Source organism: Echiichthys vipera (genome assembly GCF_963691815.1).
Source record: "Echiichthys vipera genome assembly, chromosome: 16".
Lineage (NCBI taxonomy): Eukaryota > Metazoa > Chordata > Actinopteri > Perciformes > Trachinidae > Echiichthys > Echiichthys vipera.
In genome coordinates, this window is record NC_139841.1 from 20,851,192 (window position 1) to 20,867,981 (window position 16,790).

General features: G+C 39.1%; 1 protein-coding gene across 2 annotated transcripts in view; it reads right to left on the bottom strand.

Moving 5' to 3' along the window:
• Window positions 1–1,522: 1,522 nt before the first annotated feature.
• The window catches only part of ccbe1 (collagen and calcium binding EGF domains 1), a 35,892-nt gene continuing 20,624 nt past the window's right edge, over window positions 1,523–16,790 (bottom strand). Inside the window, exons 3-11 of one of the 2 annotated variants that reach the window (XM_083930390.1) lie at window positions 13,220–13,272; window positions 12,842–12,976; window positions 11,942–12,079; window positions 9,995–10,101; window positions 8,629–8,737; window positions 7,792–7,931; window positions 6,264–6,299; window positions 2,413–2,448; window positions 1,523–1,999 (exon numbers count right to left, since the gene is read on the bottom strand). In XM_083930390.1, coding sequence (XP_083786516.1) covers window positions 1,724–1,999; window positions 2,413–2,448; window positions 6,264–6,299; window positions 7,792–7,931; window positions 8,629–8,737; window positions 9,995–10,101; window positions 11,942–12,079; window positions 12,842–12,976; window positions 13,220–13,272 — 1,030 coding nt within the window. In that variant the 3' untranslated portion in view covers window positions 1,523–1,723. Of the gene's footprint in view, window positions 2,000–2,412; window positions 2,449–6,263; window positions 6,300–7,791; window positions 7,932–8,628; window positions 8,738–9,994; window positions 10,105–11,941; window positions 12,080–12,841; window positions 12,977–13,219; window positions 13,273–16,790 lie in introns of both variants that reach the window. The other variant, XM_083930389.1, reaches the window with a different exon arrangement.

Genomic DNA, 16,790 nt, shown 5'->3' on the forward strand with positions numbered 1-16,790 from the left:
GGCTGGCGCCACTTTATCTAGCAGAACTCTCCATCTTCATACTCCAGTTAGAGCACTGAGCTTTTGCGGTGTCTGCTCCTAAGCTCTGGAACAGATTACCTGTTCATATAAAAACTGCTCAGACCTTAGAGACCTTTAAGTCACTACTGGACGACTCACCACTTCTCAATGGCATTCGATTGAGTTGAGCTTGACATCTTAACTTCATCTTCTGTTGTACTACAGTTGTTTTCACGAATTATATATTTGTCTTTTCTTACGGTTATTTACTTTTGTATTCATTTGTGTTGTTATTATGTGTCAGTTAAGCACTTTGGTCAAATGTGCTACACAAATAGTTTGACTTGACTTAAATAACAGGTAGTTTGTTTACGGAATATATTTTATAGTGTACCACCCTATAAAGAAATACTTCCACTACAAGCAAAAGTCCCGCATTCAAATTATTACAAAAAACATAAGTATAGAATAATTGACAGTAATATACTTCATCAATGTCTTTTGGTCCCATTGACACATCTGGCGGTTAATTCAAATCTAAATTCCGGTTGCATATCCACCCAGAAATGACCAGCAAGCTATTGATTGCATGAATGGAGCCCAAAATGTTACATAGTGACAACATACCTTCAGTTTCCTGGCACATTCATGGGGTTAACAGGCGCATCACCTCGGACAGCGGAGAATGCAACAGAGCGTAGGCAGATATATTTGCTTAACAAATCATCATCAGTGGTTGAAGAAGTACTTCAATACTTTACTGGGGAAAAGTAGCAGAGAATACTCCATGATAAATTAAAGTTCTTAATTAATAATAATTAAAAGTTCAAGTTCTTACTTAAGTCAAAGTAAAATGAAGACAATGAAGTTATAAAACATTTTTAAATGTTGTTTGAATGTGACTCCAAATCTGAGATATTAATAAAAGCATCTTGGAAATAGTATTATATATTAGTACCTGAGTTACCCAGCATTTTGTAAGTGGCTTTGAGAATGTCTCCCTCTGGTGGAGTACCATGATGCAGCTACGATCCAGCTATCCAATGTCTTTGCATATGTACGGCATATACAGCATAAATGCATCTATTTTTTCTCCTACTTGTTTTATGTTTACCTCAGGGCTTTGTTGTTTTTAGCTGTATGCCTATTTCTGTATAGACACATTGAGAGAAACATTCCTACTTTCCAATGAAGCTTATTCTAAAGTAAATCTTGCATAAATCTATGTATTCTTTTCCATCTTCTTGTAACTGTTATTACTGCTATGGCAGCTAAAAACTCCAGTGAGATGTCTTACAGATGAGGACTTACGTCATTGGAGTCTGAATTCCACATCCGCGCTGTTTAAATCCCTCTTGTGAATTTATGTACAAGTATGTCAGTTGATTTATCATTTAGGTATCGGGCGGATCCCTTTCTTATACAACCTGTGAGCAACAGAATAATATAGTGTCATAAAGTAAAGAGGTAAAACTGCTTCCATGAGAGACTTGTTTAATGTGCTGTGAAGGAACCATATGTTTCTAAAAATCTAGAATAAAAAAAACATGCATTTGCACAGTCTACTCATTTTGTTCAAAAATATTCACACAAACTCTTGTATGTCATACAAAAATAAACATCTGTGATGGACAGGCATACAGTACATTCTGTTTAAATAAAAAAAGCAAACCACTTCAATATTTACACCTGACATTAAGCATTTACAGTAAATCCACCCCTTTTAAATATTCCAGTCAAAGTCTGTTCTCTCTCGTGCCGGTTTCCTCTTCTTGTTCCTCTTGGACCCTCCGCCTGTTCGAGGTGGAGGTTCCTTGTAGTCCTCACCTGAGCCGGTATCCAGGTTGTCCTGGTTGTCCCGCCAGCTGTCAGGGACAGCAGGAAAGTCCTCCCCTGGAGAGTGCAGTGGTCGACCGTACACCTTACTCTGCAGGTCAGCGATGTCGTTGCGGATGTCTGCCATCAGAAGAAGCAGGAAATCAAAGGAGCCTGGAGGGCCCTGAGGGGGCAACAAAAACAAGTTATTTAACAAATATTTGATTATCTTAAAAATTATTCATGGGTGTATAATAAATTTACTCTTCTTTTTAATGGAAATTCCCATGTGTCTCTATATATATCCTAACAGTAATCCAGCTGATCAATGGACTGTCTGCAACAGGAGACAGGCTACTGAGCTTTTTCTCATGATTTGTTAACATTAGCATCATCAGTGTTTATCTAAGGGAATAATGCTTACTCTGCACGGTATACTATTTACTTTGAGCTTGGCAGTATCATTAACTGTGTCGTTTCATTTCCAGAGTCCACAGTGGTCTGTTTTTCAGTCATCCTTTAGTTTAACTGTATTGTTCTGGATAATGATAACAAGTTACAATAGTGTAGCATCAATATAGATAGCCTGAATCTTACTGGTGGTCCGACAGGCCCAGGAGCTCCTCTATCCCCCTGGGGAAACAAAACAAATATTTAGCTTATGAATTACAGTTGGGTGGGGGTGGGGGTGGGGGGATAGCATGAGAAGAATTACTAGAGCTAGAGGAAGGATTGAGAAATCTGAGAGGAGTAATCAAAACCACATAGCATTAAAAAAACAAAACAACTGAATGAGCAAGCATATAATTTTAAAGAAAGATGCATTTTGGAAAATTTAAATCGGACTTGATTTTGTATTATTTCCTCAGACAGTTAAAGGAATAGTTTGACATTCGCTTTCCTGCCAAGAATTTAGGACTGGGTGATATGGCCAAAATCTTCTATCCCAATAGAGGTGTGTTTTCCGGTAATTCAATATATAGTCTATATTGAATTATAGCAATTAAATTTATATTCCTGTGTGAATTAAATGAAAAGGACTGAGTATTTTTTCCTATTGTTAAAAACTTTGGTGCAAAATAAACCTAATGTGCAAGGATCCCAGCGTAAAGCGTTGTCCAAACTACGTAAATGTCACTATAACGCAGTCCAGCCACTGTTTTGTCAATACCGTGATAGAAACGATAGATGTATCTTCTCAATCAAATCAAGTTAACAAACACATTTTGATTTTCGTATACGGATTAAGCGTGACACAAGATCTCAATTAGTGAAGCTATGCTAATTGTATCCCTGCTCTAACTACATACATAAGTTAATGCAGAAAACAAATGTGGAACTATTCCTGAAACTGTATCCAAATATGTAAAGATAGTGTTTCCTGTTCATATAACACTAAACATACTGTACATGCGGCTCGACTGAAGTATCATGGCAGCCTGTTGACCCACGGTAGCACACACATTGACCTGACCACTATGGTTGTTAGCCGGGCTCAGGGTCACACTGGGGCTGTGAGTGTTTTGGCAGATGGTTTGGATTTGTTACTCAGAGAGACAGATTACCATCAACCTCCAAACTATCCACACAAACATGTGAAAGAATACCAAAGTACTATGTCAATAAAGCAGATGCACCTATAAGTTGTTCCATACGTGATCCACAAGCTAAGCAAACAGTGTTACGGGTAGAACAAGATCCAAGAGCCAATACAAGACCACCATCTCGTTAGCTTTTATACCACGTACTTCTTTTAGTCATTGTGACATGGATGACTGGTCATTCTTGTAAATCACTAGCCACAGGCAAATCTCATCCACTAAAAAGGCGTATATTAATTCTAGTTTTCTTATACCAACAAACCAGATTGCTTTGTGATTACAATCCCTTTTATGTCTGATAATGACTCCAGGTTTACCACTTAATAGTTGCCCAAACTACCTCTACAAGCAACTCTCAGTCTAAGTTGATCCGACATCCTTACGGATCACAGAGCTTCTTCGGCAGCAAGAAGGGAAACCTTACCTAAGTGAACTCAACAAGCTTGTCCATTTCTAAAAGTAGTTGCCCTCAGCTTTAGGTTGCTGAAACCGAAAATATGGTAGCCATCTTTAGTCACTTTATAGTCTGAGTAATATACAATGTGGTCAAACGTCACCCTAATAATGAACATGACTGTGACATAAGAGAGCCAAATATCAATTTGTACATTTGTTTATTATGCTAGTTGTTATGTTAGAAAGTCACAGGTTAGTACATTTTTTCAGCACACAGTTAAACATTAATTTGCTTCATCAATGTCTCTGAAACAGATGTCTGTGTGCATGTGCACACCATAGCACGTGCAGCATTCTCAGGTTACTGTCCTGACTGTAGCGGCAATATTTAAACATCACTATTGCAATGAATGAATATAATGTCTGCTAATAATTTTTGCTTTCGCTATACTTTCTACATGTTAAAAAGTGGTTGCCACTGAGGCAACCAAAAGGCCAAGAACTGGTTGTCAATTTCTAGCTCGAGACGTGCCTCACCACTCTCACTGAACAACCAATCTACAGACAAATCAAAGATTAACAGGACAGTGAATTTCATTTTCTAAAGTAGCTGATCAATGTGCAGCCATTGTTGCCAAGGTCTCAAATGATGTTCATATTTGCTTTATCTTATTAAATGAAAATAACAGCCAAACTTCTCACTTTGTGGCGAGTGTGTACTCCCCATCTGAATGAGAGTCGTCAAACTCAGCTGCTCCAAAGCACACTGCAGTCTGAAGAAGGGATGGGAATTGAGAATTGGTTCTACCGAAGAACTGGTAACAAATTGGAATCGGAGCCTTAATCCTATGACTTTGAGCTTATCAATTCCTTTTATCAATGCCGTTTTTCAGACAATTGAAAGTGAAAAACAATGACGTTAATTTCATGCATCTACGCTACTAGATACTTGCAAAAAGGCAGAGTCATGGATAGAGACGAAGAAAGGGTTCAATATGTGGCGTTATAATAACATCAGTGCCATGGAGGCAGGTATAGCAGATTTTTTTTCTTTGAAAACCCTGAAAAACAAAATATTTAAGTGGTACAAATATTGTCTCTTTTCATCTACACTGTGTTCAGACTACATAATAAAACAGTTGCGTTGACACTGTAAACCTGTGTCTGCCGACTTTTTATCCACACAGAAAATTAATCAGGAATCAATAAAGAACCAGACTATAACCAGAATCGATACTGACATTGGTATGAATAAAATCATCAATTCCTATCCCTAGTCTTAGGGCTTGAACGACCTCTTTGATTTTCTCAATAACAATATGACAAAATGAAAGAGAAGGCGGGAGCAAATCTGGTTTAATACAAAAAAATGTGAAAAATGTAAACACAAACCTCACTGTAACCACAGTGGAATCTACATTGTGCCTCCTTAATCTGAGGCTTAACCATCGACTGGAGCCTCTTTTTTTTCACTTTGCTTTAGGCTTTCCAGGGAGGCAAAGCAGAGGAAAACATTCCAGTTATCCTTTTCAAAGATGGTTGCTACCTCTCGTCAGCTGATTCAAACACACTGTTCACAAAATCCATGTGAAATTCCAGACAACCGCAATAGCCCAGAGGTATCCAGAGTCTTCACACTGGTGGTCAGGAGGAAGTTACTGCGTTGCCACCTGAACAGATATTATTTGGGCCTCAGATTCTTGTGAATTGGGTCAGCTCTGACTCTGAGGAAGTTGTTTGTAGGTGAGAGAGTATCTCTCTCTAAACAAGCAGTGATCATCTGATAGAATCTGTAATCTCAAATCTGATAAAGCAGCTACAAAATTATCATGGTTTGGCCCAAGATACAAATGTACAGGTACAATTACCTGAAGCTATACATGGCCACTCATGTACCAAATAACAATGTTCTGCTTATGCTTATAGTGAGAAGCTAAACCTAACCCACCAATGCTCCTGTGTAATAATTACCTAAAAGAGCATCACAATTGTGCCTACAGCAGTTTGGCACACCAGTCTTCTACTCTCAACTTGTAGCAACTTGTAATGATCCCATCATCCGCAGGGACAAACAAAAAGCTGATGATTTGTCAAAGTCCTGGCATCTAGCTTGTGGTTTCTGTACGTTATAAATCGGAAGATGTTGAGAAACCTTTTGGCTATTGAGAAATATCTGTTGACAGACATGGTGTTGGCAGATGATCCACATGTATCTAGTTAGTGCTTTCAAACCTTCTGCAACTCTTTCTTATCTTTCCTTTCCTTTGAGAGAGGCCTTGTTCAGGGAGCCAAGAGTCAAGTGCTGCTGCCAACATGAATGACTCCTCTGCCTGAAGGGCCCTGGTTTTACAACTGAAGAAGGGGCTATTGTCTAGAATAGTTGCTTCTTACAGAAAAGTTATGTTACACAGACAGGACAAAATAAGGTGACAAAATAGCATCCAATCTTACCTTCAGGCCATCTTTTCCAGGTGCTCCAGGAGGCCCCTGTTGAATGAAATAAACAAACTGCATTTCATATGTTTCCTTTTACACTCCATAAAACAAGACACTGTAGTCCGGTTTACGGATAAAATCTATCTGATAGTGTTTCCCTGCCTTGCACCCAGAAATGTGTTAATGTTTAATTTTAATATTTTCACAGAAAACTAAATCATCCTAAATCTTTTTAAATTCAAAACTGTCATCTTCATCGTGCTCCACCAACAATTATCCCAGATTAACTTGCCTGCCTCCAGGCCATTTTTGAGTGACTTCACCTCGATAGCAGAGAGTGCTTTGATCTCTTTCCTGGGAAAATCATCATTGAATTGAAAGTGTAAAGACATTGTATATGGAGTAAGGCCAATATTTAGATCAGAACCAAGCCTGTGAGTCACACACTTTACCACATTCATCATCTCTAAAAATGCTGACATGCAGTCGAACACATGTGACCTCATGGCCAAACCTCACAACTGTGCTCAGAATCTAATCAGGCTTTTGTGTGGAGAGAAGGACAACTCCCTTTAAATCAGACGTCACCAGCATGTGCATTGATTAAATGTATTAACTGCTCATGAATATAGAGTTAGGAATCAAAACACACATCGTATGTCACACGCACACACAAAGCAATAGCTCACTTTCTACTGTAAAAACAGTCTTCCAGATCTCTTGGTTGGCATCATGCAGCTGATGATATCATTACGACTGTTTATGGTCTGATTTATCAATGAGGCGATTGCATAAATACTCCAACTTTACCATGTAGAAATATGTCTCTATGACCACATCCTGCATATTCTTGACAAAGATCCCACACTTTAACACGGAGGGTTCTCACTCACGTTCAAGACCGAGTGCTGCACAAAAAAAGCAGCTAGCCAAAGAAAACAACTTAAGCTGTAAATGTACTCTGCCTTCTTTGTTATTATTGCCATTATAGTGTGTCATCCTTTTTCACCTTGCAGAAGTGTGGGTTTCTGTGAGAGGGCGTGTAATGGGATGTTGTTTTTTCAAGTTTTTTCTGAGATGTGTCAGTTGAAAAGCAAGAGATACTTGGTTGCTCCCTACTCATGCTCCCTTTATAAAGACAAATCAATCATAGCTCTCCTGGGGCCTGTCTCGCGAAGCAGCATTACTAAATTACCTGGATAACTGTGGTGAAAAAATTGAAAACTGCAACCTAGGCAAAAGTAAAAAGAGGTCATGGTTTTATAGCAATCAGTGGTGTCATGCAAGATTAATTTAGTAATTATACCGTGAAGTGTCAAGCTGATCTAGAGGAGCATAAGGCAAAGGATGACGTAAAAGACTGGTCTCCAAGAACAACTAAGCCGTGGAGGTCACCGTCACATCCATACTTGGTTATTCAGAAACCTGTGACAAATTAAAAAGTTGAATACCTACAGTATTTTATCGGGAATAAACCATTGTGTGGGAGATTTGATTAAAACCCAATCATTTACAATAACTGAGAAAGTGTATATTAACTGACCACGGGTCCTCTGGTGCCCCGTTTGATATGGGATAGGTCTGGTGTGGGTCCAATGGGTCCCATCAAGCCTCTGGGACCAGGAGGCCCAGGGGTCCCCAATAGTCCTGAAATTCCTGGAGGGCCTTCTGGTCCTGGATCTCCTAAAACAAACCAGACTAATATTAGTGAACTAAAGACAAATGATCATATATGATGATTTTTGTTAAATAGATTAATGCTGCCATGAAATTTGAATCCCCTAACAATTTCTCTAGTGCCACTACCAGGTCAAAGTTTCATTCATTTGGTGAACATATACTGGATACGTTGGCACAAACGTTGGTACAGACATTCTTGGTTCCCAGATTATGACTGCTACTGACTTTAGTGATATCCTAACTCTGCCTCTGGCACCACCGTGAGGTTGACTTTGTGGTTCTAAATGAAAAGTATCACAGATTAATGGATGGATTACCATGAAATTTCATAGATATTTTTATCCCCGTCATGATGAACTGTTAGAACATTTCATCCTGTACTTGTACTTTAGTTTATAAAGTATATAAGGTATGTGCAATACAAACTAATGACATTCCTATCAGCCTCAGTTGTACTTTGTGTTTAGAGCTAATTAGCCAATATGCACACTCATGCTAAACTTAAATGGCAAACATGTTAAACGTTGTCACTGTCAGCATGTTAGCATGTTAGCATGCCGATATTAGCTTTCCAGAGCCTCACAGAGCAGCAGCTTGGCGATTTACTCTGTGTTGCTTCAGTCTATCCCTGCTGGATGCAGGCCAGTTTCCTTATGCAGAGTCTGACACAGTTGTATTATCTTTAGCTTCATGTGTTTACCTGGAGGACCAGGGAGACCTGGAGGCCCTGGTAAAAATATGGGCGATGTCAAGATTTTTTCGCTGGTCATCTGCTCAGGGACATCAGCACTGTTTGACAGCATGGCCATCTTGAATAAGGATGCAGAAAAATTATGACTGAATACACAGGTCAATGACAAAGTCAACTACAAATTACTGGATGACTGATATCAAATAAAGAGCAAAGCCAACACAAATACATATTCTCCAATTGGTTGAAAGTATTTCTTTTCCATAATTTGGAAGCGATGTCAAGCATCCAAATGTGTAACCATCATTTGGTTTCCATTCCTAAAATAATTTTACATACAATGCTTCATAACATCCTGCAGTGTCAAAAAGGACAGGAAAAGCACACATTGAAAAGCCAACTTAAGGTAAAATTCTCTTCAAATTACATATCCTACCAAAGATGAAAGCTGATCTTCCATCTGCTACAAGTAAGCTGTAACCCAGACCGATGGAGGGCCAGGTAACCCCTCTGCATTATTCAGCAAGACCAGGAGAGTTCATGCTGTGTATGCTAAGAGGCATCCTTGAGAAACGTTATCTTTGATCTCCATCGAACATCATGTGGATCTGGCAATCCCAGAGGGAAACACGTGAAAGACCTCTCTATGCTGCAAGGAGGTTCTGGTTCACTTGCTGATCAGTGAGCATTATGCAAGACTGTAGCCTGTGACCTTGAGCACAGGTGTTTGGACCACAGTGTGATCCTACATTCATACTCCAACCCTCCCATGATATCAGTAAATGAGAATATACTTTCTAATATACTGTAATAATATACAGTATTTCCATTTTGTTTTCTTAATATATTAACATGAAAGAAGAGTCATATACTGTATAGCAGCACAAGCACCCAGACCACACAGCTGGAAGCAATATATAATGTGTTACAGCCGAGGGTGTTGAGTGCCACTGTTGACAGACGCGTGCTCAGATAGGTTCAGACGCCCGTGATTACACACGGGGAAATGTAACCACACGGTTGAGTTTTACACAAATTGCCCATCAATTCCCACTTATGGAAGAAATGAGTAAAGGAAGTTGTTTCAGACATTTTTTAATAAGGAAACAAAGTGCTACAATAAAGCTAAGGGATGTCATAAAACCGGCCTTTGGGTGGTGATAAAGAAATGCAGCAGTTGTGCAGATCAGCTGAATCAAGAAGGTGTGCTTTATGCTCACTGGGGCCTTTTATGGTATCCTATGGTCAACCATAGAATTCTAAAAAAATACTGCAGGATTAAGATTTAAGAATAATGCAGCATTACAGATACATTTTAGTGATTCAATATAATATATGGAAGATAGACGTTTGTTTTTTTAATCATGACTCTTACCTTCTGTTTAAGCTGCAGGACAGACATCCTGACCTGGTGGAAATCGTCACACGTGGCTGAGCAAGTTCCAGCATTCATCACATTGTCTGACTTCTCAAAGAGATGCACTGCTGGGAATTGGGGGAAAAAAAATTAACATTTATGTCACAGAAGATACCAGAAAACATTTCTTTCAGAAAATCCCAAGAAAAAGGAAAAACATCATATCAACAACAACTTACTTGTTAGTTTGTTGTTATTTTCTAATAATTTCCAAAAAACGAAAATGCAAAGTAAGGGTTGATATTCCTGAGTCACACAGTGATCGTCTGGTGACAGTTCAGAGATCGACACGAATATTTTTATACACTGGCCCCACGGGCCACCAAGCCCCTAAATTGGTGACCAAAGTACAGTTTTGGTGGCCGATATGTAAACGATACAGAAGAGGCAATTAAAGGCAACTCAACCCTCCTTAACTGTTAAACCTCAATAAATTAAAAGACACTAACAGAATGAAAATATATAGTATTTAATTTCAATTTGAAAACTCACTGCAGAGTTATTAATAAACACATGTTACATACAGTATATCACAGTGTCTCAGTTCAGCCCCCCCCCCCCCCCGACACCCATCCTCTCCCTCATACACGCTCTTTTTCCCTCCCTCCCTTCACTTTCTCTGTCTTTTCTATAAAGTATCCGTTGTGTGTGAGTGTGAGTGTGTGTGTGTGTGTGTGTGTTTGTGTGTGTGTGTGTGTGTGTGTGTGTCATTTCTGTCTGAGCTGACACACAACGTTGATGCAAATAAATCAGACAATGCACAGCCAGTTTAATGGTATCCCTGCTGTTGTGGTCTTGAAATAAAATCTTGACTCCTCTTTGAAACCAAGAGATGACAGAGTACGATGTTATGTCCTCAGGTCTCATTTTCAAGAGGGACCCGTTAAAGCTTGGTGGCCACATGCTGCTGATATTTGGTGGCCACAGAGTGTTTTGTGGCCTCGGGCCATCGGGCCATGCTTAATGTTGAACCCTGCAGTTTAATGGGTTGTTGTACACTATGTAAGTACACTGACTAGGGGATGCGTTGCTTTTGCAGTGCAGATAACCCTGTAGCACTGTCATTTGTGAGCCCCGAGCGATGCAGGTCACTTTAAGTCCTTGACTTAGACAGAAAGGTGGTGGTCTAGTAAATGTGTCAAAGCCTCGCGGCAGACATGTGCTGATCTAATGTCTGACTACTGGCTCTACTGGAGGTAATGACATACTTGCATGTTTGAGCATTTAAAGAAAAAAAAGATGGGGTAATGACACATTTTTTTTCTAAGATTAAGAATTATGTATTCAGAAACCACATTAAAACATTAAAGTTTAGGCAATAAACTTACACAGTCCCTTAAAGAGAGAAAAAAACGTTGCCTCTCGTAGAATGGGGCCATACTCTACGAATGCATATGTTTTATGGAAGAGTGAAAGTGCCTGGACACTATTTTTCCCACTATGTTACAAAGCAGCAGGACATAAAGCAGGAACATGACTATATGAACCATCATTTCTCACTCTCCAGCTTCTCCTGAAATGTTATAGTAGGGAACGATGGAAACTCATGGGAGGAAGTAACAAATCTGCAGCCTCTCACTGCTTCATTGGCAACTGAATCTAGGGTAAAAGAAACCTCAACTTTATTATCGCCTGGACCTTATGTGATGTTTTCCTCAAATGCATCCAGCAAATGAGAAAAGACCAGGAGTCAAAGGGGCAGCGTTATGTTTGGGAGACAGAACTGTTCTGACATGCACAAGGAGCTGGATTGTATAATGACTACCAGGTGTCTTTGTTTGCAGTACCCCCTGCACCCCCATCTCCTTTCCTCTCACCAAATAACAATGTGTGGTCAGCTCCACATCACAGTCAGACGTGCCCTTGAGTAAAGAGAAAATGTCAGAGTAAAAATACTATTATCACCTCTTTCCCCCATGGTGCATGTTTTCCCATCTTCTTCCAGGAAATAGCCTTTCTCGCACTCACACCTGTAGCTCCCCACAGAATTGATGCAGACCTGAGAGCATGTCGTCGTGTTCTTGTCTGCACATTCGTCGATGTCTTTATGTCGTAGTGACAGACAGATATAGAAGAGAGCCACCATCACATTAAAGAAAGTCAGTGTCAATGAACACGCACATATCAAATAACATATTAAAAATACAGAAACAAACAAATCTTACAGTGAACACCATCCTGGTTCAAATTTTAGATTGTTAAGTGTATGAGCATCAGCTGCAGCATTGAGCAAAATGATTAATGCTCTACATATATGACTGTAATGTGATGTATATGATATATCATAATTCATCCATTTATCATAAACAACTCCAAGGTAAAAAAAAACAATAATAGGAAAACTGAAACGGAGGAAATGTAATTAAAATGAAAGATGACAATGGATGAAAAATTCTATACTAAGAACAATGAATTGTTTATGAGCATGGATTTAAAACCACATTAAACCTAAAATATCTACAATCACTCACATTTATCCATTGCAGTGTACTAAGTCAATGGGGCACAATGAATATTTTAGAACCAGCAAAACAAGAATGTAATGCCATCTTACATTCTGCTACAGTTTATTTTATGAAGTTTTACAACTGAGAATCACCAGAACAATCCAATCTAGAGATAGTGTTAATATTTTTACTTCCCGTACTTAAAGATTGCTATCAGATATATAGAAGAGTGCAGCAGGTCTCTTCTAACTGACAGGCCAAGCTACTGGTACGAATGATGCCTTTAAACACTTTCACCTGAGAGTGTTAAGTTTTTTAAAGAGAAATTATACTTATGAGATGTTATTCAACGTCTCACCCAGACAGTAGGGCTTCTCTCGGTTTCTGTGGCGCTCACGGTCGTAGCGGTAGCCGGAATAACAGGTGCACACCACTCGACCAAAATGGTCAGTACACTGTTGCTCACAGGGGGCGCCAGCACACACATCGTAGTCTGCAGAAATATATGAGGCATTTTATCAGAGTGGACACAAGAAAACACAAGGGGGGATCTTATATTCATTTACAGAATCTCTCAATTTATCTTTTTTTCAATTCTGGCATGAGTTATTAAACATTCAGTGGGGTTAAAATAAAATAAAGTTAAGTGTAGCATGTTAATGGACCATATTCCTTATGGGACATTACAAAAATAATCACAAATATACAAGACAGACATCTAAAAAGTTGTCCATACCTTCAGGAATGCACTGGCCCAACACAAACTTGAAGCCCTTGCAACATTTCTTTCTGTAAAATATCAAATGGACATACAAAATACTTTAACAATAACATAATAGGTCCCGTATTTAGATTTGACATGCATAATAGGCAGTAGGATCTGTTAAATTTGGTGTGATCCAGTGATGCGGTCTGTTTCTTCAACTCTGTTAAACTGGGAAACATCTTGAATGAAGATTTATATGGCCAGACTACACACAGACACACACAGACACACACACACACACACACACACACACACACACACACACACACACACACACACACACACACACACACACGCACACACACACAAATGAGACCTGCACACACACACAGTGTGAGTGTGTGTGTGTGTGTGTGTGTGTGTGTGTGTGTGTGTGTGTGTGTGTGTGTGTGTGTGTGTGTGTGTGTGTGTGTGTGCAGGTCTCATTTTTGCATCTGTTGTTGCATGTTGGTTCATGTCTGATGTGTCATGTCTCTGAATTACAGTTAAAATCCCCCGTTGGTCTGACTATGCTGGCTGCGTGGCGTTTCTTATTTCTCTGAAAACGTCCCTTTTGAATCCCTCATTACAGAACAGATACTCGATCTTCATCTATTTCATTGTCACATTCATTTATTTCCAGCTAACTCGTATACTTCTTTCCTTTCAAATGATCTACAGAATTCCCATTCTAATCCATGCACCTGCACTCGGATATGTATTTATGTAATTCCATAGAGGTTGAGATAAATGCATAAATGAATTACTCTTTATCCAAAGTGTTGATGTGTGGGTTTTGTGTGTGTGTTAAGATGAGGAATAAAACTATTTGATGAAAAATGTGAACAACAAGCTAATGAGCTTTCCTTTAACATCTTCCTTGTCGCATAACTTGTCCCCTCATCTGTGTTCCGTTTTATTTTTTCCACCGCCATGACAACATATTGTTACAATATTTTATCGGGACGAGTCACATCATCATGAGGTTATATTCATCCCTTACTCACACTTAGCACTAAGGAAAAGTGCTACCAGGTGTTACTTTAAAACAGGATGTGATTAAAATAAAAAATCAATTACACCATGAAGTCATAGCAATATAGTGCAGTATAACTTGCTTTGATAGTGAAACTGAAAAACAATTACTCTGTAATGCTTTACAGCTTTTTATTCAGGAATAGTTATGACGATGGAGCATTCAAATGGGCCCGCCTGGTAATTTAACATAATGAAAGCTCTCACTTCTCTGCTCACAAACACTGAAAAACGATTGATGCAATGTATTTATACATTAACTTAACTTAATTAACCTGCACTGAGCCAGGTTTGCTCTGGTAGAAAAAGACTCTATAGCTATGCTAGTTGCTCTGTGAGGCCGAATGCTAACGTCAGCATGTTAACATGCTCACGATGACAGTGGCCACAAATCTATGTACACCATTTCATGGCAAACCACCCAATAGTTGCAGAGATATTTCTGTCTGGACCAAAGTGCTGGACTAACTGACAGACAGCCATTGCCATTCCTAAAGCCATGCCCCTAATGTGGCTAACTGTCTGAATTCCTGCTCCTTAAAACTACGCCATAGGAGACGTAAAGAGATTTAATTGATATACAATGAAAAGGATTGGAGGGGAATGCTGTGGAAAAGTAAGAAAAGCAGATTCTGTCATCTGAAAACAGTTAAACCAACAATTTCACATTGATTTGTGAGATCTCTCTTTTAAATGTCCCATTAGAAACTTTGAAAATAATGTGGGTATATCTCAGGATCTCTTAATTCTAGTTTCTATTTTTTTACAGTGAGATTATCCATTTGCTCCCTCCAATTTTTTTCATGAATCCAATGACCCGTCTACAAAAAGGTCATGCTATTTGCAATAACATCATAACAGAAATATAATCCTGGTAAAACTAAGTAAATCACTGACTGTCTGCCTTCTACAGTCTAGTGCTTTTACGGCTATTTTCATGGGCCTAGGAAATACAGAGCAGCAAAGTACTTATTCACTCACACAACTTAAAATTTATTGTATATGCATATGCATGTGTTTATTGTGGGCTTTCATTTTGTGATTTTACACATGAAAGAAGGTAAGGGAAATCATCAATCAAATATTCAATCTGAATGATCCAATTGATGCAATTGGCGATTTACGCAATAAGGGATGTACTGACAGAGGCACAGATTAATGCATATAATAACACTGAACACCTTCATTTCAAAGCTATATTCAGATAAACTCTAATAAAGTGTAAGAATAAAGTGTGCTTGTGTGTATGTCTTTACAGGCACTGTATAAGGATAGATGACAATCACTATAACCATCTCAAAAACAGCTACAAGAAAGTGAAGGAAAATGCTGAACATCAGATAAAACACTCGTTGACAAAGTATTTAATCACTATTTTCTTATATTGGGGAGAAACACGTTATTTTAAATGTTATTTTGGTTATGTTGAAATAAGTAGTTTTAGTTGTTTAGGCTAAAACGTTTCCATTTCATTCTTGGCCTCTTTAGACTCACTGGGTCTTTCTTCAACTTTCTTGTCTTTACTATCAAAAGTTTCAAATGGCATCAGCAACTTTGTACTTAAAATAATGCAGCCATTGCTAATGTGCAGTTACATATTTGGGGATGCATATGTCAGCTACAACATGGCTTTGTTTGTAACCCCTGTAACATCTTAATGCACTTAAAGCTTCAGTTGTACTTTAGTGGTAATGAGGACACTTAATGAAGATGGTTAACATGGTTCACGTTAAACATCAGCATGTTGTCACCTTCCGACTGAATTACTGCAATGGAGTTCTGTTCAGGCTTTCCAGCAAAACCTTGGACAGGCTCCAATACGTGTAGAACTCAGCTGCCAAGGTTCTTGCCCACGCCAAGCCCTGGCAGCATATCACCCCCACACTCATCCACCTCCACTGGCTCTCGGCCAAGTGCAGCATCACATACAAAATCCTCCTCCTAACCTACAAATCCCTCTATGCCCTTTCCCCCCCAGTACTTATCCAACCTCCTCCACCAACATACCCCATCCCGGAACCTGCGGTCATCAGACTCAGGTCTCCTCTCCATCCCCTGCACAAGCCTGCTAACGTTTGGGGACAGAGCCTTTGGCATGGCAGCCCCCACCCTCTGACACTCTCTCCCCACAGACATCCACAATCCCCCTACATTGATCACCTTCAAATCTGCTCTAAAAACTGTCCTGTTCACCAAGACCTCTGACCTCTAGATTTTTGTGTTCTTTGTTTGTATGACTGTTTGGGTGTACGTCCCACTTGTCACTATGTAAGGCGTCCTTGGATTCCTTGAAAGGTGCTATATAAATACCAGTTGTTGTTGTTGTTATTATTATTATTATGTTAGTAATGTTAATGTTAGCATTTATTTCAAAGTTTTACTGTGCTTGAAGAACTGTACAACCTCACAAAGCTGCAGACTCCAAGTCTCGTTAATAAACTTAGTACCAACCATAGGCAAGGCAAGGCAAGTTCATTTGTATAGCACAATTCAACAACGAGGAAATTCACAGTACTTCACATAAAAC